General features: G+C 42.5%; 1 protein-coding gene and 1 long non-coding RNA gene across 4 annotated transcripts in view; one reads left to right on the forward strand and one right to left on the reverse strand.

Annotated features, from left to right (window-relative positions):
* Positions 1 to 24,526, reverse strand: LOC140693777 (trafficking protein particle complex subunit 9-like). Of its 3 annotated transcripts, none has more exons than XM_072957435.1 (3): positions 24,307 to 24,526; positions 13,698 to 13,768; positions 1 to 496 (listed from the first exon to the last, which is right to left on the reverse strand). In XM_072957435.1, exons 2-3 carry the CDS (start codon positions 13,743 to 13,745, stop codon positions 248 to 250), a joined length of 297 nt encoding a protein of 98 aa, XP_072813536.1. In that variant the 5' UTR covers positions 13,746 to 13,768; positions 24,307 to 24,526; the 3' UTR covers positions 1 to 247. The 3 variants fall into 3 exon arrangements, with proteins under 3 accessions (XP_072813536.1, XP_072813537.1, XP_072813538.1); XM_072957436.1 differs by lacking the exon at positions 24,307 to 24,526 and adding an exon at positions 17,445 to 17,539; XM_072957437.1 differs by lacking the exons at positions 13,698 to 13,768; positions 24,307 to 24,526 and adding an exon at positions 2,557 to 2,629.
* LOC140693786 (uncharacterized) overlaps positions 1 to 26,819 on the forward strand; it is a 252,854-nt gene that overhangs the window by 46,835 nt on the left and 179,200 nt on the right. The gene's annotated exons all lie outside the window — the stretch shown is intronic.

The raw sequence follows: 26,819 nt of genomic DNA on the forward strand, positions 1-26,819 counted from the left end.
CTGCAGTTCATACACCTAATTCAGCCCCAGCCACCGCTGTTAATAAAGCTCTGTGGGTGTGTGGACTGTCCGGCTGTTCTGGCGTCTGAACAGCAGAGCTGAGCAGCAGCACCAGAGATCAGGAGGTTTGCAGACCCTGAAATATTTACCCGCAAGCTCTTGACAGAAAAAGTCTGCTGAGCCTTGTTCTAAATGAGTAAAAATTCACCCTGATGAGACAGGACAGCAGGGCCCAATCCAGGCATGGTTAATTGTACTGAAGCAATGTTTTAGTTCCAACACCTTTGCTGAAGTCCTGCAGGTCCAGCGACAGAATGTAGCCAGGAAGCGTCTGCAGGAGGAGGCGGGAGCAGGCCTTCCCGCCAGGCTCCGGGATGCCGGGGGCCGCGCGCTGCATGGGGGCCTCCCGCTTGAAGAAGGTGGACTTGCAGTGGAAGCCGATCAACTCATAGAGCTCGGAGAGGAGGCAGCACTGCTGAATTCTCTCCTCGGAACGCTGAAGCACAGGGAGAAAAGCAACAAGCATCTGAATGAAACACGTAAGTGAAAAAAGCCCATAAATATATTTTCCCTTAAAACAGAGACCCGATGACACAGGAAGGAAGAGGAAGGCTGACTCAGTGCACTGACGGGACCAGATGCAGAAACGCAGGGAAGCAGCGCTGTGCAGACGCTCCAGACCCCCTCCGGGCCCCACCTCTCCGCGTTCCGCCTGTCCTTTAACTAGAAAAGCCCGTATTCCCTGAAATAGAGGAATCTGCTACATAAACATGGGACACAGAGAAGGGAAAGAGGAAAAGGAAGGGAAAGTAAAGGAACAACAGTTCATCTAGAGCCTAGTGTCTGGGCGGGATTTTCACCAAACACGCAACTTCTCAAAGCACAGAGCACACAGAGAGAGGCTGACAGAGTGACTGCGACTTTTGCTCCTTAAGCACCAGATACCTGCCAGCACACGCTGCGCCCATTACTGAGTCATTACGATCATCTCAGAAACTATTACTACCCCAGCTCACAGGCAAGGAAATCTGAAACTCGGGGAGGAATTATTATCATCCTGGACAAATTCCCACAGCTCAGAAGTGTCAAAGCCTCCGGCAGACCCTGGACTAAAATGCTCCTCATCACCACGGGCCCTGAGCCTCAGGCTGAGGCCACATCAGGTCAGCACGGGCCCAGAGTACGAGTCTGTGGGACAGGGAATGCTCCCACTCGAAGTGCCAGGTCAAGGCCCTCAGGAACTTATGAAATGAAACCAAATCCCCAAACTCATTTCCAACCCACTGCCCTGTCAGGGAGGACTGCTCGGCACATCTGCCCTGTCACCTGTGCACAAGCTGAGCAAGGGGCACAGACAGTGATGTGACGTCCCAGTGGAAGTGGCTCGGAGACCACTTCATCACAGGACAGATTCTCCCGGCTTCCAACGTTAACTTTCCATTCCATTTCCAACTGGAAAGTAAGTTTAGACTTGTTTTCCTCTCTTAGAAACAAAGAGACTGGTAACATCAGCGGGAAACTCAAGACGGAGGAAGAGTCTCCTGACCATTTGGTAGGATAGGCTGGGGAGGGAACAGAGACAGGTATCAGAAAGTCCTGTGTTCCAGTCCAAAGTCTGCACGTCACTCACTTTGACGGTTTCCATTTTAATACATATGATAAAATCTGATTATGACTGTTGGGAAAACTAAATGAAATAACATATGCCACTAGCATAGGTGTAAAATCCTCCATGAGTGTTCCAGAAATGGTCATGACCGTGGTTAGTTACTGTCTGCCAAGTCTTGTGTTCTAAGCTCACATCACCCAACCAGAGATGTGCCAGAGAATGCCTCACCAGCCAGCAGCCTTCTCCAACTTGGAAACTCACAGTGTCTGAAGAACAGGCAGTGGCGGATGCTTTGGGGCACTCTGGAGGTAGCAATCCAGTGATGACTTTAAAAAGCAGGGGAGAATTTAGGGGACCATACAGTTCAAATACAGAGTACTCATTACATGTCTACAAATATTCATGTCTAGCCATGATGACTCAGAGAGGAAATACATATTCAAACGTATATCATTTTCCCACATAAGAGCATTAAAACAATTTGGAAAGAGTGTAACTTTCTTCTCTAGATCACACAGCGGGGATTACAAGGTTTGTACTGACAGCCCTACTTGTAAATCATCTGCAAACGTAACTGGGTCCACTATCAGTCATCATCATTCAAAGGGAAGGATAGAAAAAAACAAAGCCAAGCTAATACGCTCCAGTCTTTTGTTTGGTTACGATGTCACAGAGGAGATGGACAGCTCAATAAGGAACCACTCTGCCGTGATTACGGAGCCCGGGGAGCGGGATGGGCGGCAAGATGTATGAGGAAGCTGCAAGTGTGCCCGTGCTTATAGGCAGGTACCCAATGTCACCTTGACAACGTGTGAAATGTTTATGCCCATGTCCTCATAACCTGACATGTATTAAAGAGAAATGGAAACATATAAACGGCCAATAAACTTGGTGGATACACCGTCCAAAGAGCAAAGTCACAGTTTGACAACTGGCCATCCCGGTACCTTGGGAATCATTCTTGGAGAACCTTAAAAACCACTCCTCTGTCCTCAAGAAGTGCTGCCTTTTTGTCCTATCTTTGGCTCAGGGATACCGCACGTTCAAGGGAACTTCAATGTCTGCACAGATTTGACTGTCTTTCTCCAGGTTCACTTGTCCATTCTAAAGAGGCCTGAGTTAAGTCAAAATTCCATAAGATTAATTACCTCCAGTGACAACTCAACGAACCTGCAATTACAAGCCAACTGAACAGGACTGTCCTCAGCTAAAAATCTCACCCACCCTTCACTGCTTTCTTAAACTCCTCTCCTGGCTAATTGCAACAGACTAACACCACCCTCCACCAAGTTCCCCAACTAAGTCAAAGAGAAAGTAAGGTCCATAAAAGAGGAGACAACTGTATAATTACCTCTGAATTCCTAGCATATAATAATGTCAATAAATAGAACTATGATTATGGCTTCTTTCCTTTAAAACCTTTCTGATTATTTAAATGAGATCATGGAAGGGAGGTGTTTGGGTCCAGTATCTTGACCCAGAAGACTCTGGGGGCCTTTTACAGAATGGCTGTCCACTGATTCATTCAAAACTCACCTTCTCTTTCCAGGAGGAGCTGTGATTATCTGCCAGGAGTTTGTTTTCTCTCTCATGCCAGAAAAGCTTTAAACTAAATCCTTACTTTGGATATGTTATTTTTCCCAGCTTCCAAAAAATTTACTTTCCTTACTTCCTTGCCTTGAGGAATGCTTTTATTCTTTTCTTTCTAATTCACCCTTTTATAAAGCAGGATTCTCAGGATGCGCTTGGCCTTACATAAGAACAGCCATCCAACTCCCAGTGTGAGAGGCCTCAGGCTCACCTCCTGCCCTCCTGCCAGGACAACTGAAACACAGTTCAGGAGCCAACCGGCACCCCAGGGCTTCTAAGGCTCACGTATCTCCCAGAATCCCTGCTTTCTTGTTTGTCTTAGCTTCTGAGAATTTCCCCTCACTTTCTTGACAAATAGCTGTGCAGCTTGAAAGATGAGGAAGGAAGGTTTTTTTCTTAATCAGCATTTTAAGGAACTTATGTAATGAAGGTTTTCACGAGTTTATAGAACCTCCATTGCCGAGACAGAAAACACACTAGATATTTTCTAAATTTAGCTATCATGTGCATTTTTTCTTTACTTTGGTTTTCTTAACTGCTTATAGACATTTTTTAATTAAAAAAAAATAAGGCCCCAAATAGGATAGAAAATTGAAGGGGCAAACAAAATTAAAGGGCAAAGACAGAAAATGAAAAGTACTCTACAAAGTTAATAGAGTAAATACACTATGGATCAGATCAGCAATTCTCAGTAAGAGCTAATTGAAACCTGACCATTAGGTAAAACGTCTCTCCTGTCAGGAGATGGCCAACAGAAAATAGAATTAAATCAACAAACAAAAATTCGAACTCTGGTGAGGTATAGAAGTCTACCAGCTAAGTGTGTCTTCTTCTGGAAAAGAGGGAGACTCACCAGCTCTTTTCTGTGGAGCCTGAGCCCACGGGAGGTCAGTGAAGTGAGCTCTGTAAGTACCCAATTAGCAAAGTGAGAGATGAATAAAGAGATGTGAGCTTTGATGACAGAGATGATACTACTATTCACGTGTCCTGTAAAGTATGTCTTCACGTTCAGTGATCAATACCTCGGCATCCTCAGGGATTGAGATTATAGGAAAATGCACAGCCCGGGCCCAGACCTCTTCTGTGATTGTGACAATGCACTTAGATATCTCAAGGGCTCCTCCAATTCCACCTGCAAAGAGCTGACTTCACGGTGCTCCTCCCATAGCCGTCCTTCCCAGGGCACCTGGTCGGGGGACAAGGTCTCCCTGCCTCTCCCAGCTCAGGCCCATCACTCACAGATGTGACAGGACCTCTCCTTCAGGGACCAATTTCCTCAGTCAATGAGTTCCACCACCCACACCTGTCCTACCAGGTACTCACTGGCACTCCCTCAGCACCGACTCTGTGCTGGGGACCACGCTGCACACTGTGCACACATTATCTCACTGGATCTACACAGCAGTCCTGGGAGGTCGGTACATCACTGTTTCAATTGATTAGATAAATTGTTTCGCTTCCTTGAGTGTGTCATCCAAAGTGACACGGCTACTCAGCCACAAACCTGGGACTGAAAATCACTTGAAAATTGAACACTGCTACATCTCGCAGCCACCCTACTCTGACTCATCACATCACCTCCTGCCGAGCCTTCTAAATGTTTCTAAGCATTCTATAAGACAAAAGGGATGTACGAGAGCACCACACTCCCCTACTAAAAATCTGTCAATGACAGTCCACTGCTCTTAGGAGAAAGCCCCACTGGGCCTGAGCACAGCTCAACGGCCTGGCATCCTCGTTCCTGCGCTGCAGCGCCGCCTCACCCTCCACGCAGCTCTACACGTGCAGTGTCCAGGACAGGGATGCTGACTTCGTATAACCCGGGGCTCGTCTCACTCAAACAATGATCACCCTCTTCAGTGGTCACCTACTTCAATGCTGACTCTCAGAAAAATATTTTCTCTGGATGAATCAAAATCTTTTTCCTTACAACTTCCCATCATTGATAACGAGCTCCCCCCAAAATAAAGAAGACTTAATCCTCAGTCTCCTTATCTGTAAAGTGCGAATAACAAGGAAATATGAGAGGTTTTAATAGAAATATTATTCATGTGAGGCTGAGGGACAATTCCCAACATACAGTAAGCACTCAATATATGCTTACTTAATATTAATAAGAATAGATTCCATTCCAGCAACCTTAAAACAATGCTTAATGGCTTTGTCGAAAAGACTACCGACAAACTGTTGGACGAACCGTTTTGAGCAGATCAGCACAAGTGTACTGGGCGAGGTAAGCGCTGACTCCAGTTACAGCTGCAGCCACCCAGCACTACGGGGCAGGAGCAGTTGCTCAAACTCTTACTTGTTGCTTGAGCATTTAGTTGTAGTTATTGAATAAAGACAGGTATTATTTAGTCAAAACTCCTGAAACATAAATCTTCAAAGATTGATGCAAATTATGTTTCAAGTACAACACTCTCACTGGAAATTATTTAAAAAATGATAGTTTAAGCTCCTCCGCACATCAAAAGGGCATTTTCTTAATATAACTGACTATATATACTGAAAGGACTGTTTAAAAGGAATTAAGATGAAGCCTTACTGAATAAGCTCTCAGTATCATCTACAAAAACCCCACCGAAAGGTCTCATTTCTCACTTCCACATAGGTGTTCAGGTGGCTTAACCTGGGTCTTGGTTTCTTATGACACGGGGGTGGGAAGAATTGTGGATAGATTAACGTAGCAAATATAAACCTAGGGTATTTGCTGTGTAGGAATCCTAGAAATAAATAAATTGATATATATTCCCACTCTTAGGAATCTCAGCCTTTCCATTTACAACAGCATTAAAAATAAAATGAGAGATACATTTAACAAAATTTTACAAGATTTGTACACTGAATATTTTGAAGTATCACCAAAAAAAATTTAAAAGATATACATATATGGAAGGCATCCCACGTTCATGGAATGATAGACAATATTGTTAAAAATGTTAAGACTCCCCTAAGTGATCTACAAATTTAATGAAATCCCTATCAAAATTCCAGCTGACTTCGTTGCAAAAATTGAAAAACTGATCCAAAATTTCATATTGAAATGCAAGGGACCCAGGTCAGACTAAACAATCTTGGAAAAGAAGACAAAGTTGGAGGACTCACTCAAAGTTGGAGGACTCACTGCAAATCTATAGCACTCAAGTCATTATGGTTCTGTCATAAGTTTGGATTCAGAAATCTATGAGACATAACAAAAAATCCAGTGGGGAAACTTACATTTACAGTCAGTTTTCCAGAAATGTGCCAACAACACTCCATTGAAAGTATAGTCTATTCAACAAATGGCGCAGAGACACCTGGGTATCTGAAGGCAAAAGAATGAATCTGGAATTTGGACCCCCGTATTTTATATAACAAATTAATATTAATTCAAAATGGATCACAGACAGAAACGTAAAAACTAAATGTATAAACTTTCTAAAAGAAGACAGTATAAATCTTTGTGGTCGTAGGATAGGCTATGGCTTCCTAGATACAATACCAATAGCACAAGTGATAAAACAAAACAGATAAAATGGACTTCATCAAATGAAAATCATTTGTTACAAAGGACATCATTAAGAAAGTGAAATGAAAGGGGAAGGGGGTAGCTCAAGTGATAGACTGCATGCTTAGGAAGAAAAATAAAATGAATAAATCTTATTAACTCCCCCTAAAAAATTGTTTTAATGTTTAAAAAAAGTAAAGTGAAATGACAATCTGCAGAATAGGAGAAAAATCTTGCAAAGCATATATCTAATAAGAGACTAGTATCCAGGATATAAAACAAATGCTTACAAATGAACAATACAAAGAAAATCGACCCAATTTTTAAATTTGCCAAGGATTTAAATAGATACACAATTGGCCAATAAGCATCTGAAAAGATGCTCAGCATCACTAGCGAAATCAAAATCAAAATGAGATCTCATTTTAAACTCACTAGGATGGTTATAATCAAAACATGGACAATAACAAGTGTCAGTCAGGAGGCAGAGAAATGGGAACCCTCAATATGCAGCCGTTGGAAAGGGGCAATGGTGCAGCTTCTTTGGAAAAGCCCGATGTTTCCTCAAAAGGTTAGAGTTATGTGGCTGAGCAAGTCTACTCCTACATGTAGAGTCATCCTTCAGTGTCCTCGGGGGGTTGGTTTCAGGAACACCCCACCCTGGATACCATAATCCAAGGATGTTCGAGTCTCTTTACAATCAGCCATCTGGATCCATGAAGTGGAAACTACAGATATGGTGGGCCAACTGTACAGCCAACAGAATGGAAACGTATTCTCACAAAAACTTGCACATCAATATTCATAGCAGTATCATTTAGAGTAGCCAAGAGTTACTAACAATATCCATCCATCAATGAATGGATAAACAAAATTATCAAGAATAGTCCCACAAACTTTTGGTAATTTCATCTTTGACATAGGAGGTGAGAACATACAATGGAGTAAAGACAGCCTCTTCAGCAAATGGTGCAGGGAAAACTGCACAGCTGCATATAAATCAATGAAGTTAGACTACTCCCTCACAATATACAAAAAAATGAATTCAAAATGGCTTAAAGAATTAAACATGTAGAAAAGACACTATAAACCTCTTAGAAGAAGACATAGGCAAAACATCTGACATATAATTCAACAATGTTTTCCTAGAGCAGTCTACTCAAGCAATAGAAATACAAGCAAAAATATACAAGTGGGTTCTAATTAAACTTACAAGCTTTTGCACAGAAAAGGAAACAAAAAGTAAAACAAAAAGACAACCTATGGAATGGGAGAAAATAGTTGCAATAAATGACAGTGACAAGGGATTAATTCCCAGAATATGTAAACAGCATTTACACTTGATAAAAAAGAAAAACAAACAATTCAATCCAAAAATGGGCAGAATACCTAAAGAAACATTTCTCCAATGAAGACATGCAAATGGCCAATAGGCACATGAAAAAATGCTCAATATCATTATCAGAGAAATGCAAATCAAAACTGCAATCAAGTATCACCTCTCACCTGTCAGAATAGCCATGATTCAGAAGTTCACAGACAGTAAATTCTGGAGAGGCTGCGGAGAATTGGGAACCCTCCTACACTGTGGTGGGAATGCAGTTTGGTGGAGCCATTGTGGAAAAATGTATAGAGGTTTCTCAGTAGACAACCTTGACCTCCAATATGACCCAGCAATCCCACTCCTGGACATATATCCATAAGGAACCGTAATTCAAAAAGACACTTTCACCCCAATGTTCACAGCAGCACTGTTTACAATAGCAAGACATGGAAACAACCTAAATGTCCACTGACTGACGACTGGATAAAGAGGTTGTAGTATATTTGTCCAATAGACTACTATTCAGCCATAAAATAACAATAAATTAATGCCATTTGCAGCAACATGAATGGACCTGGAGAATGTCATTCTAAGTGAAATAAGCCACAAAGAGAAAGAAAAATACCATATGAGATCGCTTACATGTGGAATCTAAAAAAACAAAACCAAAAACAAAAACAAAAAACAAAGAAACAAAAAGATAAACTAATCTACAGAACAGAAACAGACACAGAGACATAGAAACCAAACTATGGTTACCAGAGGGGAGAGGGTGTGGAAGGAATAAATTGGGAGTTAAAGATTTGCAGATACTGAGTATGTAAAGAATAAACAGCAAGTTTATACTGTATAGAACAGGAGAATATATTTAATATCTTATACTAACTTATGTTTAAAAAGAATATGAAAATGAATACAGGTATGTTCCTATTTAACTGAAGTGATGTGATGTACACAAGAAATTGACACAACATTATAAACTGGCTAGATTTCAATGAAAATATTTTTAAATAGACCAAAAACGAAAAAAAAGGAAAAGGATATTATCAAACAAAAAGAATAAAGTACTGATGCAGGCTACAACATGGATGAACCTTGAAACTTTATGCTAAAATCAGCCCGTCACAAAAGGGCAAATACTCCCCTTTAAGGTGAAATGTATCTAAGAGTTTATTGTACTACTCCTGTAAATTTTCCGGAGATTTGAAGTCTATCAATATCAAAATAAAATGTATTATTCATTAAAAACATAAAACGCTTCGTCACAGGAGGGCTTTAATTATTATATGCAGAAATGTATGTAAAGCACTTGGAACAACAATTTTCACGTCCACACACAGTCACTGCTGTCACTGCCACTCGGAGTTTGGTGCCAGCGCTGATGAGAGCTGCCTCCACTCGCTCCCCTGCAGACAGTAGTGAGGGCCTGAGCTCTGACAGGCAGGGTTTGCGTGAACCTGGGTCAGACACAGCCACGTCCCAGATTCTGCGTTACCCAACTTTCTTATACAAACTGCAGCATGTAATGTAAATACGCTAGAGGGATGTATCTTACAACACCGGGAATACACACAATGTTTTACAGCAACTATAAATGGGGCATCTATTGTACACCTGAAACATATATTATATTTTAAATCAGCTATGTCTTTATGAAAAATTAAAAAATAATTTAAAAATGTTATCACTTTAATATTGAAATCGGTTTTTAAGTAACTACTAAACAGCTTAGAATGTATAAAAGAATTTAAGTGTGCTGTTTGTTTACATATTTATTTACTTTCAGCCTCCTGCTAAAAGAGAAATTGAACAATTTTTAAAACACAGCTTAACAACCATAACAACAAAAAGGCAAAACTGAGAGTGAAGGGAAAATGGAGATTCAATACTTAAATGAAACCAGGGGAAGATAAAGTCATAAAAATGGATTCCATGAAGTCAGGGCAAGTGTTAAAGGCCGACTAGAAATTCAGCTGTAAGATTCTTGGCAGCTAAAGCAAAAAGAAAAAGATGATGGGGCAGGTGGTAGAGCATGTGCTTAGCGTGCACGGGGTTCTGGGTTCAAGCCCCAGGGCCTCCACTAACAGATAAATACACCTAATTACCTACCCCCCAAAAGAGCCCCAAAGAAAAGAAAAAGAGAAATTTCTTTCCAAAAAACACCTGATTTTAAATTTGAATTAAATACTTACAAAAAAAGAAAAATAGAAAAGATGAGTGACACTGTTAACGAAAAGCCCAGCTGGGATAATAATCTAAGTCACAAATCTAAGTGTGTTAAGTGTCGGTTTACTGATCTAAGTTTTGCTGGGCTAACTCGTAAATCTGAAGTTCAGTGTCAGTTTACGGGGCTAACAAGCTAACTCGTAAATCCAAGGTCAACAATTGTCAGTAATGTGATGTGTTCCAAATTGATAAGCTTCAGTGTACTGATTCCTTGCTTTTGTTGTTTGAGTTATTGGCTAATACCTCCATACTTGTAATTAACCACATAAAACCTCATGTGCAAGTCTTGGAGGTGCTCAGAGCTTCGGAACAGAAGCCCCTCTGAGCCCGCCGGCGTAATAGATCTCAGTGCTCCAACCCTCTGAGTGGTGCTTGTTTCTTGGCTGGCCTGTTGTTTCCGTAACAACGCAAGCGATAATGCCCATGAGATAAATCTGCGGTGGCTGCTGGCAGGTCCCCATGTCTCACGTGGGAAATTCTGAAACATCCTTCTCACCACTCAGTCATCCTCAGCCCACACCACACCTCCCGCTGTTAAATGCAGGAGCACATAGAGGGCCCGGCCTTTGCTGTCTCTGTGTCATCAGAGTGAGACAGGATGGAAGGTGGCAGAGCACAGCCATTCAAGGAAGGCCACAGCAATTAACATCAAAATGGTGAAGGATTCAAACCCCAATAGGCCTTGAGGCTCAGGATGAAGAGATTTAACTTCTAGCAGATCTTGAGCTTCATTATACACCCATTGTAATAGTAACATGGTGAATAACACTGCCCCAGGCAACATGGCAGTCCCAAAGCTAGCCACAAAATGTCAAAAGGTGGGAAATGGCCATCTCCCTGGGAATCCCAGCCCCTTGCCCTAAGGCTGGTCCTTCTACTTATTAGCATATGAAACCACCAAGCCCAAGAAACAAGCAACACAGTGCCACCTCGCGGTGACCACTCTCTCTCCCTCTTCAGAGAAGGCCCACACTCTGTAGGTGGAGTGTGTACCTACTGTTAATCTGAGCATCAAACCCCCACACCTCGTGACATTTCTCTTGCCTATCAATGTATCTCTCTGAATAAATCTACCTTTACTCAACACTGGCTAGCTCTTGAATTCTTTACTGCAGGAAGCCAAGGAACAAAATCTGGTGGGGCACATCCCAGGGGCTCAACCAAAGCCTGGGACACAGCCCTTCTCATGCCCCTCATATTTTCTCTTGTATCAACAGGACTGGGTTGTGAAGGGAGCTCTGAGGCCCCAGCTAAGGGACAGAAGCAGCCCCCAGGGCTCCAATTAGCGGGCAGCCTCTCCCCCATCAGGGGCCCTGGGGTCTGCCCGGTTCTCTGTGTTTTTTTGTTCTGCTGACTCCCCAGCCAGAGAGCGTTCTCCTTAGGCCTGGCTCCACAAAACCCTTCTCTCCACAATACAAGCACATCATGTCACAATCCTCTTGTTCAACCATAAAATGTTCAGCCCACTTTTTCCTTCCCCAGTTAAGTACCTAAAAGTCCTCCCTCCCATCCCACCAATTCTTTCTTAGTGAGAACTCAGCACTCCCCGCACACTATCTTGAACCCTGGTGCCTTGCTGGCTGGGACCGAGATGTTTCAGTCTCAAACAGCCTGAGTCCTTTCTCTTTCCCCTTTCTAACTTAAAAAGGCCTTCCTGAGTCTCCCACCCCTCTGATTCTGAACGTCAGAAAATGCTGAAGTTACAGTCACTATGTGAATACCTCCAAGGTTTTGGCTAGGTTTCCTTCACAAGATCTTCATTTAGGAGCTGCATCAAGAAGTTTAAAGAGGCTATTCTTACATCTGAGCGGAGGAGCCTGCAAGAAATTTAAATGGCTTTGAAGAGAGAGTTAACCAGGGACAGAGAGGTCGCAGGTCTTAGTCAAAAGTGTCATGAGGCAAAATGTTCTTCAAAGGCTCAGGGTGGCTTCTGAACATGGAGTCCTCAGGGAGGAGGTGACAGGCAGTGAGTGGGGTGAGTGACACAGGGTACTCTCCCCCAGCTGGGAAAGAATTGGATATATTCTACTTTTCCAATTTCTTACTACCTTTTTCTGTTATTGTCACATACAATTTCCTACGAATTAAGAATATCGATGTCAGTCATTTGGGCCAATTGGGAGAAGCTGCACGATGCCATTCACAGGGCTGGGACATGACAGCCACACCAGTCTAGGTTGAAAGACCAGTGGGAATATTTCCATGGTAATCACGGGCATGCAGCAAACTCGCAGCTTCAATGACTTCCTCTCAAAGTTGGCGCCAATAAAACTACCAAGCAAAGTGCGTGATGATTATGGCCAACATCTGTTTATTAGTTAAGTGCCTGTGACAGCTGTCGCTTAATGGGGAATGAGTACGACCAACGAGGCCCAGTCTACCTGGCCACACGCGCCTTGCCTTCCTGCATTGGTGCAGCAGCAGAGCTTGTTTAGCTGAGATGAACCCCCCCAGAGCAGCCCGACGGGAAATCTCCCAGCTCTGCACAGCGAGATGTGTTCCTTTCCTTCTCAGAGCTGATCACAATTTGCTGTCGTCTGTTTTTATGTTTATCCCTTTTGTAACTGCCTCTCCTCCGGAGATTTTGCTCAAGCAGCACGGGGCCAGTTGTGTCTTGCGGCCTGCCGGATATTTTGGGCAGGGAAACAGCCGAGCCCACATCTGGCTCTGGTGCTGAACGGAGAAGGCACAAGGCCCAGGGGCCCATGCTGAACCGAGGCCCCTGCACCCAAAATTATGGTCTGATTTTGGGCAAATTACATAGTCTTTTTTACCCTGAGATTCCTCATCTGTCCATGAAAATAACAGCCCATGGCACACAGAGTTACAAATATTTAAGGAAATCACCGAATTCACAACCTAGCCAAAGGGCTACCAGTGCATCCTCAACAGACAAATAATGCCTTTACGGCTCTGACACACGCGAAGCGTGGTGGCCGCACAAAGTGTACACTGCTAAGTGCCAGTGTGTTAAGTGCTTCATGTGTGCTATAATACTCTTTAGAACTTAACAACAATCCCAGGAAGAAACGAATATTATCATGCACATTTCACAGATTCACCAACAGGTTAAGATTGGTTACATTCTAGTCCAAGGCGCTATGGTGAGGAAATGGCGATTTCAACGTGAATATGGCCCCAGGCCTGGGCTCCATCTCTGTCCCATCCACCTGACCACTTGCCTATGAAATCCACCTGTCCAATACCCAAGTTTGAAGCCGGCCAGCTCTTAAATGCAATGTGTGCCACCGTTTGTCTATGTTCCTTAATTACCATAAACAGTTCTTAGAAAACACTTCAGAAAGGAAAGTTGGACTCACGTCCCTTCCCACAAAGAAGAGGAATTCTGCCTTGCCTTCTCCTGTAACTTGGAGAAACCCTTCCCATTCACCACCGAATCCTTTTGTATGCTTCCTCCGTGTTCATGTTTGCACACGGCTTATTAAAGTAGAAGTTACCTGCAGTAATTCCATCTCGGTTCCTTTCCAAGGTTCCAGATTATCCATAATCAGGGTAATATTATAATTTTCTGTGAACGAAAATACTACAATGTGAATGAAAATACTGCAACCATGTCACTAAACAAAGAATGCTGAAACCAAGTCATCAGCGGCTGCCGCCACTCCCCCAGTGAAGACAGGCCTGCAGACACTCACAACGGTGCCCTCTGAGCAGACTCAGAATAAGAAAGGACAGATTACTGGCCCTAGATAGCTAGGTGCTTGTCTAAAGAATATATTCAGTGAGCCCAAATGTTTGCGTCCTCCCATATATTGAAAAGCACTAAATTCTTGAACTTGAGATACCTGGCTTTCTTTAGATAACAAGCAATCTTTTATTGTTCCAACTACCTGGTCTTTGTTGTAAAGCTCCTATATAATCCTAGCTTCTCCCCTACTCTTGGTAGAAGTCCCTCAGAGTGATCTGAGAGGCAGTCATCCTGGGTCTAGCCCTCCCGACAAATAAAACATAACACTTAACTTTAGGCTGCACGTTTATTTCAATCAAGTCCCAGAATAGACACAACTCATCAATTCTGTAATGGAACACACTGGATCAGGAACCAAAAGCGAGTAGTAGTCCCGAAGAACTACGGCTCCCTCTTTCTTCCTGTCATTATACAATCCCACCAGAACTCATTACTTTGCTGTCTGCTCCTCTGGCAACCAAACTCATAAAAGAGTGAACTCAGAAGAGCACCATGCTGGGGAGAACCCCCCGCAGCAGCACTGCAGGCCGCCTGCCCTCCCGCACGCTCTGCTGATCCCTAGTGTCCTCCGTGGAGACCAGGCCAACAGAGCTGTTCCCTACAGCTGCAAAGTCCCACATATTAAATAAAAGCATTTTATTTTATATGACATGTTACGTATATAACCATCTCTGAAAACAGCTTTGCCAGAAGCCCAAATCTTCAACATTAATCTGCAAAGGCAAACCCGGTCCCCAAGGGAAAAGAAGCCTTAAGACGATGCTAAGGCCTCCAAAGTCCTCTCCACAACCATCAACCAAACTGCCTGCAGGTCTGCAGCTGCAGGAGGCTACATGTCTGCTTTTAAAGCAACCCCTTCCTGCCCTCGGGAATTACAATGTCCCTCTATGCCCTTCTCAGGGTAAGAGCAGCCGTTGCAGAACCTTGTAGGGCAGCACTGACAGGACTGGACAAAGAGGATCAGAGCTAAACTAAGCCTTCTGATGACACGAGCTTGTCACTCTGTCACTTTACAGATGAAGATATATATATAGAGAGGTGGGGTGATATTGCTCAAAGTCACACAGCTAATAAGTGGCAAAGTATATAACTCTGCTCCTTCCTCCTGTGTGACACCCAACTGGGACACTCACAGGGTTCTCTCGTGCCTGCCTGAACAGTCTTTTCCTATCACTCATGACACACCAGAGTGTCTGAACTTAGCCTGCATTTGCAGCATATTTTCCCTCCAGTTTCTCAGGAATAAGGCCATTCGGGCCTGTATGAATTCCGGCTTCCTGAAATCTCCGTGCTCAGGCTGGCCTTGCCTGTGCATCCAGCCCGCTGCTCAGAGGCTCTTCCTCCACTGCAGGAGGACGTTTCTAATCTTCACAGGGACACCCCCTCAGGGGAGCTCTCCTCTCGCCCTCAGCACGGCAGGTGTCCCAGACCTCATCCCGAGCAGCCCCATTAGGACGGTGTCTGCCCAGCTCTGCTAGTCAGATCAGCAGCCTCAGAGCCAGGGATTATGCCCAGGTCACACTGCAAACCTACTGCCCGCCTCACAGTCCCCAGCCAGCAGGTCACCTGGAAGTCACAGCAAGTGCCCCACCCAATCCAGAAGTCTCTTCTTTTGCCAGCACCACTGATGACTGGTTTCCAACCTTTGGTCAGTTTCGCACAAAACAGCACCTTCTACAGTGAAGCGGGTGGTTTTTCTTCTGCGCCTCATCCTTACTGGAAATTTAAGGGAAACCAAAAGGCCTTTTCTCAACCCTTTTCTGATGACACCCTCCCACTCACAATACTCATATGCTCAAGAGTTTTGGATCCACATGATTTTCTTTCCCTTACGCTAAGTGGCTCAAAAAACTGTGGGGTTCTTTCTCCTTTGAGGGTATTAGTACTCAGTTTCTTGGCTTTAATCTGTTTTTGTCTCTCTCTTTAGTGACCCTAGCAGTTGCCACCTCTTACTCCCTTCAGCAGCCTCCCTCCCAACATCTAGTCTAGGAAATCAGCTGTGACGAGGGGCCCGGGGGCAGTCACAGAAGATGCAACTAAGGCACAGAGAGGCTACATAATTTGCCCAAGAAATCACCTTGAACCACCAACAGAGTGTGTCACGTCCCTCTGTTTAACTCTAATGCTAAGCAAGTTAACTTTTTGTAGATTATGTTTATAAACAGATGAGGTATGAAAATACATACAAGGACACACATCAACTCTAAGATATTCATTAACTCCACTATTTTGTTTCTATTTATTTTATTTCTATTAAAAAATTAAGAACCCCTGCAGTCAATATAGCAAAATTTTACTGGGTTTTAAATCCAGAATATAGAGGGGTTGTGTCATTACTCATTCTTATATGTATGTTCACAAGATAAAATTATTTGAAAGTCTCTCTCCCCTCTCCCTACTCACTACTGGCTCTCACCAGAGCTCCCAGACCACACATCTAACAGCCTTTCAATTTACCCACAGCTGAACTCATCAGTTTTCCCCCAGAACTCCCTCTGCTGCTTTCCCTCCTCAGAACACAGCAGGACCATTATTTAACTCATTAATCCGCCCAGAAACCTGGGCCTTACTCCATCCTACCTTCACAGAAAGCATTGATCCTTTCCTCTTTACCATCTAAACATGCCTTCAATCTGTTCGCTTTTTCCCACTGACCATCCCACCTCTCAAGTTGAAGCCAACAACACTGCCCGCCCGGACTCATGAGTCTCCCAAGTGGCCCCACAGCCACTCTCCCCTACTTGAGACAAATGGGATTGTGTCACTCCCACGCTTTTTGGACTCTTTTCATACCCACTCTTCTTAGAATAAACTTCAATTTCTTCACCTGGTGAAGGTCTTTGCCATGAAACTGTCAGCTCAGGAAGGGCAGGACACGCCCACGTCCCTGGGCCCTGCCCTCTGTCAGAGCATCAGCTTGGGAGGATTGAGTTCTTAGCAAACTACTTCACTTATCCATACAAATCCATGGTAGATTAGAAAGATTTTATATGTTGATCTCGACTATTAATTTGGGGATTTTGCACTGGCAACCTGCAAGTATATATTCTAATGATTGTGTCTTCTTAAAACCACACCCAGATTAAAGGAGTATTTGTGGAATGCCTTCGGAGTAAAAGGGACTGTACTTTTACAGATTTTATGTTTTATAATATGAACAACCCGGACAGGGTCAAAAATAGAACCGCCTCACAAGTGACAGAAGGCAGGTGGGACGCATATAGCAACAGGTCACAAAGATGGTAAGAGTAAAGTTGTTTCTCCAACCCCCGAAAAAATTCCTCCAATAACTGAAAACTCAGAATTTTGAAAGTAAAATACTATCATATAAAGAAAGAAAATAAATAATCCTCTTCATCAGGGTTTCTAGATCTGACTGCAGGGTTATTAGCAGGCCATACTGAATCCTAGCACAGAAAAATCAGATGGACTAGTGGTGAGTAAGTTCCAGGAAAACGGCAGTAACTCCTCCACTTGAAAGAGGACACACACTCACTTGTTCAAGGTGATTGTAAACCACATTCTGCAGAAATTCAGAAGATTCAGGCACCGCTTCTAGATGGTGATGACAAGGAAGGACGGCTTGGATGCATGCTTCTGAGTCACCGGCATTCTTACACTGCAGGGGGAAATGGAGGCCCTCAGCCAAGAGCACAGATGTTCCTGTCATGTATCCCAGGCCGTGCCTCGGGGACTCAGTGTCCTGTATCCGTCCGGCCCCAGGCGAGGACCCGCAGCGTGGCCCACGCAAGCAGGAGGGGCACTGTGCTTGAGAAATCCCATCCCCGATGGGGGCAAGAGGGGCTGGTGGGGTTGTGTGAACCTATAAATGCTCATAGAAATACACCTGCATACATTCAAGTGATAAAATTCAAAGTAGCAGGCTATTTGAAAAAATTTCAATTGTCAGTGTTAATTTTACCATTCCATTCTGCTTGTCCCCTGCACTCTGAGACGGGCTTAGGCTCTCTCACACTTGCAGCTCTGATGCAATAGTTGTGAAGTTATTTTACTTTGCTGCAAGTGTCTTCGCTCCCAGTGTCACTGTGACTGTCGTCTCTTAACACAGTCAGATATCCTCCTGGATCTATCAGGATCTATCCCTGAGTTCCTAGCTCCTGCTTCTCAGATCCTGAGATAAAGAACAGGTGAAGGCACATGACTGGAAAAGTCAATGTGGACTTGACCAAAGTCCTCAGTGACCACCTAGGTGAGTGCTGCCCACCCCTTACCTTCGATTCTCAAGGTTCTGCCCAGGGTGACATCCAGACAGGAGAGAGTCCTGGGCCCTATTAAAAGCTGTGTGGCTTGGGTGCAGGGAAAGCTGCAGGTGCTGGTTCCATAGCCGGTCCCATCCACATCTCTGCTCCTCTCTCTCCCGAGGCCCCGCTGCCAAGCCCCCAGGCTCCCTGAGCTTCTGTCCTTCTCTTCTACTCTACTTCAAGCCCTTTTCCTCTTCCTTTATTCCCTGATTATCCCCAGCTGGAGTGATATTTCTTTTTTTTTAACATTTTTTATTGATTCATAATCATTTTACAGTGTTGTGTCAAATTCCAGTGTTCAGCACAATTTTTCAGTCATTCATGGACATATACACACTCATTGTCACATTTTTTTCTCTGAGATTTATCATAACATTTTGTGTATATTTCCCTGTGGAGTGATTTTTCTATCATAGAATCTGAAAAAATTTCCTGCAGCTGAAAAAGAGGTGCCAGAGGTCAACGCCCATATGGTGGTTCCTGAAGAGAGCCCCTGGTTAGGGGAACCCTCACCAACACTCACGGGGCATCAGGCATGTTGCAGGGTCGACCACCCCCAACAAGAGTTTGTTGTGACCCCAAGGCACGCACAGCATCCCTGCTCACTAAATTGTAGTTGTAGTCCTTTATTATGAAGCAAAAATAAAAAAATTGCTCATGTTTCTTACTAAAATTATTTATGAGGGAGAAAAAAAATTGTAATAGAAAGAACAAATTTCACTCCATGTTAGATGTGTTCGTTTGGCTTTAATCCTGTACCTTGTTTTCTAGGCTCAGACTTGCTATCTCTGCACCTTTTGTAAAAGAAAGTTGCCTTTAGCCTGAAATATCCAGGAGGGCCTATTCTCCGGGCTCTGATCTTTAAGGATATTAGCTCTTCTACACTTATGTATAGATGGAAAGTTGTAAAATAGGGAATAACCATTCTTTTTTTTTGGAGGTTTTACGGGGGCACCATAATTTGACCCACATGGACAGCTGCAGGAACAAAGGATTTCAAGGACAAACAATTCATACAGCAAGAAGTTTGTAACAACCAGCCACATCCCCGCCCCTTTTTGGTATAAAAGGAGACTGAATTCTGCCCTGGGGAAGAAAGATCTACTGGATATCAATATGCCATTTTCTGGGTCTGCCAGCTTTTCAAATAAAGTCTCTTTTCCTTACTCCAACATCTCATCTCCCGATTTATTGGCCTGTCATGCAGCAAGCAGAACGAGTTTGGACTTGGTAACAAAATGACTGCCTTAGGGGTAGTATGTCTCCACTGTTACCTCATTTCCAGTATGTCACAACCTATCAATTTTATATGCTTTTTAACAACATGAACAAAAAACCTATTATAAGGAATTGATTCCACAGAAATAAAATTATTTCTACTCCTTCAAAATTTTTTCTTTTCTATTTTATTTTGTTTTGCATATTGAAAAGAAAATAAAAGTCAAATAATTTTATTTCACGTATTTTTATAGATAGATATTGTAAATACTACAAAGATATTTAAATTGCAATAAAAATTGTTCATATATTAGTATAAAGATATATACACAATCAATGCAGATTAGGAAAGGAGTAGATATTTACTAAAAATCCACTGCACATCCAGTCTTTTACAAGCATATCCTGGAATAGAAGCTCTATTATCCAGGGTCCCCCACCCCCAATCTCACTGCGGAGTCCCTTAGTAATCAACTACCAAGGCACCAGCATAGAACCATGAGATCACTAGTTTAGGTATAAATGAGAGTATTAGCTCATTCAATTCTAAAACAGAAACCTTAAAATAAATACTGAACTTACTTACAGATAAACAAATTTGGACACAAAAAAGTACAGTTTCTCCCCAAATTCACAAAGATAATAACTGGTAAAGGCAAGATTTGAACTCATCTGCCTTGAATATAAAGCTAAGTTGGAAATCCCCTTCAACTGTGGAGGACCAGCAGCACAGCCTGTCACCCTATCTTTGTTCAGATCTGGCTTTAGACAGCCTGAGACAGCACCCCATTCCTATGGAACTCGAGGGCAAACGATAACAATAAGGATTTTATATTCAGTAGTTTCTTAGATCTGATTTATATAAAGTGTCAGCAGGTCAGCAGAAAACTCTGGGAAATATGAGTGGGTCCAGAGCTTTTTGCTGATAAGAAATTCAATCTATCAGGACAGAGTGACCTTCTCATGAGAGGCCTCATGGACAAAAACTAAAGGCAGCTGAGCAATGAAAACTAGCAAGAACATGGAATTCAAGAAGAAGGATCCCTACCATCCCCTGCCCATTTGCCTCTTCACCCTTGTGGACAAGATGGCAGAAGATCCAGGTTCTTGTCCAAGTTACAACATCATGGATTCTCACCCATAAAATGTTACGACTCTATGCTGTCTTAAGTCCTTTCCAACTCAAATATGATGACACCAATATCTCAGCAGAATGTCTATGTCTCCACTTTCTCTCTTCTATTAGGAGACTATATCTATGTCTACAAAGCAGAAATTCAATTAAAAACACCATGCACGAAGCCTGGTGAATGTCTGTGTAAGAGACACTGTTCTCATGCTCAGTGAGTGAAAACTCAGAAAAAGTGGTCCTTCTCCCTCTGCAAGTGGAAGGTAGCCTGATTGTGTGTGTGTGTGTGTGTGCACGCGTGTGTGTGTAAATCAAATACAATGTATTCTGGGATGTGCACAGTTTTTTTTATGTTACTATCATTTCATGAGGATGAGCCAACCTTTTAAGTAATTTGAATCTAGTATTCTGAGAGAGTCTCAGGTTCTTTTGGTGGAGGATGGGAAAGGGGAAAGGAATGGAGGAAAGAAATAAATGAAGCAAAGGTGTAAGGATACTGCTAGGGAAAGGCAAGACATTAATTTTGTTCCTACTTTCATCACACACAAATTAGGGACTGGCTTTCCCCCATGTCTTGTCAAGCACTGAGTTGCAGAAGAACAGCCGACAGCCCATTTCTCACTGAGCTTGTGACTGTACGTGGCATCTTATAGACACAAATTATTTAACCTGATCAAACAATCTAGCAGCAGGCTGTATTTCTCCTATTTTGAGAGACAAGAAAACAGGAAGTGAAAGAGGGTATATAGCTTGACAAAAGTCAGAGGACAAGTAAACTAAAGAGGATGAATTCAAACTCAGATCTGAATGCAGAGTCTGATCTTCCCACTCCCAGGGCTGGAAAATCCTTAACACACAGGGTCCCCAGCTCCTCTGTATTATTCCTGGCACCAAGCATTTCCCATGGCGATATTCTCCAGTTCTCAGACACAGCGCTCTGTGCAGCCAATAACCTCCATTCGACCTTGATCATCTACCTGCCACGCCCACCAGGCTTCACCAGGCAGGAAAGCTGGCTTTCAACTGCATACAAAGCCACCCCTGGTTTATCCTGGACTCTTCAGTGGCTTTTCCAGCGTAAAGGCAGCCATGAAAGTGCTCACAGTTTGTACATGAGCCACACTACCTCTCTCCATCTGTCTCCCCACGTATAATACTTTGCTATGACCATTTTGAGAATCTTGAAAACAAATTTTTAAAAACAGAAAAGAAAGGATTCTGTAACAAGTACTTAATACTTAGAATTTTAAATGAGAAATTACAAAGTGAGTATTTACAAACCGAATCTGCCTTCCTAGGTGTCAGTTTTAACAGTTAAAAAATATAATAGCAAAAAATTCTCACTTAAAAAATTAACAAAATCATCAACAATAATCTGGAATAAACTCAAAAACAATGCCCATGTTGTACATGGAGAAATTACAGGACTGTACTGTGGGGTAAAGTAAGAAGTGTGAAAGTAGAGACATCAACCTTTTGTATGGAGGAAAACAGTTTTGTAAAGATGTACGTTCTCCTGAAGATAATTCAAAATTACTAAAAAATCCCATGACAACACATATCCTTTTTTTTAACTTGAAAAAATTATATTAGAATTCTTCAGGAAAAATGAAGTCATAATACTAGCAAAGAAAAATAGGGATCGAAAAGCAAATCAAAAAATTTGCACTGTCAGATATTAAATAAATTTTTACAATATGTAAGATATAGTGCTAGTGTTGGAAAGTAAGATTGACAGAAATAAATCATGAGCTCAAAAAGAGACTCTAGTGTACATAAGTATTTTTTACAGGTGGGATTTCAAATTAAAGAGCAAAGTAGGAAGTCAATAATTGTCTTGGGACAATCACAGAATCCCCTTGAAAAAACAAATTCTATTCCGGTCATAATGACCGCAAGAAAAATTACAGAAAATGATGTAAATATTAGAAAGTACTAATAAGAGCAAATACAACTCTTTGCTCATATCAATTCAGCTTCTCCTCACTGTAACAAGTACCATTATCATCTCCATCTTAGAGATTAAAGAAACCTACAGAAGAAATTTATACCATTATAAGAAAGCATTTCTAAGAATAATATCAAGAATAAAACCCAAAAAGAAGACATTTACTCTCTTAAGATTATTTTGGGCCACAACAAAAATGAACCTACTGAACAAAATGAAAGGCAAGAAATGACAAGGAAAAGCTCTCTGATACATGTTGATGAAGATAAGGGGTTAATGTTCATAACATACAAAGAGCAGTCACAAAGCAACAAGAAGCTCCCTCACTTAAATGTGCGCAAAGAACAAAAGGGATCATTCACTTATTAACACTTAGATGGCTAATGAGTGAAAAATGCTCAATACCTCACTGGTCATCAAGTGCAAACTAGAACAATGAAAAAGCACTTTTGCTCATCATATTGGCAAATATTTTTAAAAGATATTCTAGCTAGTGTCCATCTTTGAGAGAACAAACTGTGATCGATCTTTAGGAGGATGACATGTCAATGGATATCTAAACTCTGAAAAACGTGTGTACACACTGACTGAACTCCACTTTAAGGAATCGTTTTGTTTAGAAAAAAAATCAGTTCAAAAAGATGTACTCATCAGAGCATTTACACAGCACTGTTTACAATGGTGGGAAGAAAAGCTGAAGTGAAATCATATCCAGCGATAGAGAATTGGTTACATAAGTTATTCTACATCTTTTCATTCCCCACAGGAGGAGGAATTTCTAGATTCACTTGAAAGGAGCCTGTGATTTATGTAGTTGTCACATCCAAGGGCTAAATTTCCAGAAACCTTAACAAAAGGAATACTCACACAAGATCACAGGAATGTTTGTACAAGAAGGATGCCAGTCAAACACTCTTTCTGACAGTGGAAAATGGAGAAAATTTAAGTGTTCACCATCAAGACAATGATGTGTTAAATCACGGCGAGCTGTGGGCACTAAAGTTCCGGTGTTTCGGCGTGGTCCAAGGCCTTGTCACCAGTACTCTCCCACTAAAGGTGTCCTTACACAAGAGACCAAACCTGCACATCAGGAGACCTCTCTACTCTATCTGAAAGGACCGGGTGAGTCTGGAGGGGGAGGACGTCTATGATATATACCTGAGTGAATAAACCGAGCTGCAGAAAACTTACAGTATGGCCTTATTTTTCCATAAAGCATATATACACACACATATACATAGAGTTCTCATACACGTGTATGTATGTGTATATATATATATGACAAAGGCATAAAGGTCATGAAATATATACTCCACATTGTCAGCAGTTTTTACTCTCAGGAAAAAAGGGGAAGGGAAGTAGGGGACTTTCGGTACCACCACAGTTCTCTTTTCAGAATTTCAGTTAAGTATACTTGGAATTTAAAAGTTTATTTAAGTCCAAAGTAAAATGGACGAGGACTCCACAAGACAGAATGCTATACTGGTCATTAAAAATCATGCCAGGGGAGATAGAATATTGTAGAAAAATGTGTAATAAGCCAAATGGAAAATGGAGGTCTCCACACAGTATACAGGCACACATTGCTCGCTGGTTTTTATGACAGAGGTGATACACACTGATGAAAAGAACAGAAAATAGATGTTAAAGTGTTAATTATTATCTCTGAGTACTGGGACAAGGATAGACGCTTTTGACCCTTTTTTCAGAATTTTATATTAAATACACATTATTTTTCATCTGAAAAAAGCATTTTTAGATGTCTAGTACTGCACATTGGAAAAAATACACGAGTACTTACAGAAACAAATAACTAGGAGACACCGCAGCACCGTCACACAGTGTAGAAAGGGCGATCCTGAATAACACCACGCAGTTACATAAGGACCCACAAAGTGAGAGCACCCGCTGTAACAGGGCGCGGCCCCCTTCCATTTGTCAGTTGTGTCTTCAGGGCTGAGGCAGTTCTGAGCACGGCCAGGGTCAGTGCTGGTGTCTGGATGGATGCCACTGGAGGTGAGGGCACCTGCAAGCCGAGAGGAAGAACACAAGTAATCCTCTGCTTTTTCTGTCTTATTTCTTTGTTACTTTTAAAGAGAGGAGTAGATAAGATAAACTGAATCTTCCCTACTGAAATTTCAGTAATGAAACCGTTTTTAAAGTGTTCACAACTTATATTCTGCCTATAACTGTCTTTTCAACAAAGCATCATATTTATTACATGCTAATTAACTCAGTTAATTAACTACCTGTTGAAACCTATTAAAGAACATGAAATACACTACGTGAAAGCAACAAGCCTGCAGTGACTACCTCAGCTGTCTTGACGGCAGTGCAGTCAGCCCCCACCATCACGTGGCCCTGAGCTCCTGATGCTGGTAAGAGAGCACGCTGCTGCCTCAGATGGAGAGAAACGTTAAAAGCATTTTCTGAAATCTACAGCACTGACAAAACATAACTGATAAAACCCAGGCTCCTTTGAGGCTGTCATTTCCGTTTCTGGCCAACAACCGTCAATGAGCAGAAACACCCCATTCCCGAGTCATGGGACTCACGTGGGCAGCAGTTTTGGAGAAATTTCCAGGTATAGAATTTAAACCAACTATACATAAAACTCTGAAAAAGAAAAGATGCAATACTCTGATTTTGGAAGACACTCAAAATATTCTCCTAAGCCTTGGTAGTTGGAAAGGCTGGGCTTCTCCTAAGCCAGTTATTTATTTCACAGCCAGTGAGCATCTCCCACAAACCCTGCTTCCCTGTGTCTGCTGGGAGCCTCAGGCACAATGATGCTTTCGATCTTATAAGTCACAAGGCAGATTCGTGTGTCACAAGCCGGCAACTCTCACACAGGCTCAACTCTGAGCCTCACTGTCTGAACTTGGCCCCATTTTCTCACCTGTTTATTTGATATCTGTTCTTCTGTAAGCTGCCTGAAATGCTTCCTGGAACAAGTCAGAAGAATGAGTGGGTAGAGAAACGGACAGATGGACAGGTGAGAGACGGGCAGACAAACAGAGAGACTCCAAGAGAAGGGGAGAAAACAAAATTTCCTATGCAAAACCCTCTTCTAGTCAGGGAAGAAAACCACCACGAAAAAGTGTGAAGAGGCAGGTGGCCTAGGACTGTTTCCTGGATTCCATGAAATGTCACACCAAGAGATGAGAGGGTAGAACTATAAATACTAAAAGAAAAAAAGCATGCATGTTTGAAAAATATATCTACATTATGTACTTTCTAAAGAATAGATTCAAATCAGCAAGGCTCAATAACACAATCCTTGGGTATTTACAGAAGTGAGAATCCCATCTCCAATCCACAAAGCATCCCTTTGGAGCACTGAGAGTCTACACGGGGCGGTCATATAGCCATCACCGCAAAAGCTGTGCTATCCTGCACTTACGAAAAACGAGCAGCTGTGCTCGGGCTGCCCACGAGCGTCATTTACAGCCCACAGCACCCCTACGGGGGAGGGATGACTTGCGAGCCCTGTCTCTGCAGGACAGAAAACAAGTCTGGGTGAGGCTAAGCCGACCTACCAGTTCTCTATCTCACAGGACTTGTCACTCCACAGCAGGACTCGAACTCGGACCCACGTTTGTAACCACAGTACTACCGTACTTTATGTGCTTTTTGTGTGTATAATACATTTGTTTCTGGCATGAAAGTGTATTTAATAAATGATCGGTTGTCTTGTCTATCTCATTAGCTCACAATCTTATATTTTTGAAATGTACTCTTCCGCTGGAGAAATGAACGGAAATAGCGGTGGTCAGAATGACGTGGGGCTCCATTCTTTATCTGTTACCTCATCTCATTTAAGTCCCCAACCAGGGAGAAGGAGCAAATGTTCTCTTCAACTTTTAAAGAGAGTGCACCAGTGATGGTGACTTACTCAACTCCAAAACCAAGTCTGGGGGAAGGGCACATGCAGCAACAAGAGCAGTATCACATGTAAGAAGGCGAAAAGAGCTCAGGGGATGGCTCAATGGGTCAGCCTGATTTAATTTCAATTGATAATTCAATAACACACTCTAAAAATACTAGCATGCAATGGATTTGCTCTTTCTTGACATCTAGCAAGTTTCCACAGCCCACATGTAACATTATCATGAACTAGTGAAAGGAAGAGTCCACAGACAAGGAAAATCAATGCCACAGGCAGGCTGAAACCCAGGCTGGAGGAAAGGAAGAGAAAGGGCATAGTTAAGAAGAGGGGAAAGTCTGAGAAAAAGAAATCATCACAAGGACTCTCAAGCATCATCCAGCAATCATATAATCATTCTTTCAAGACAGAGTTACTTAGGTCCTATT

This window comes from Vicugna pacos, unplaced genomic scaffold (assembly GCF_048564905.1).
Source record: "Vicugna pacos unplaced genomic scaffold, VicPac4 scaffold_20, whole genome shotgun sequence".
NCBI lineage: Eukaryota > Metazoa > Chordata > Mammalia > Artiodactyla > Camelidae > Vicugna > Vicugna pacos.

Excerpts from the sequence above, each read along its gene's own strand:
- LOC140693777 (XM_072957435.1), bottom strand. The coding sequence starts at position 13,745 with ATGGATAATCTGGAACCTTGGAAAGGAACCGAGATGGAATTACTGCAG. Across the intron at positions 497-13,697 it reads CCGAGATGGAATTACTGCAG|CGTTCCGAGGAGAGAATTCA; the intron begins GTAACTTCTACT and ends CCTGTGCTTCAG.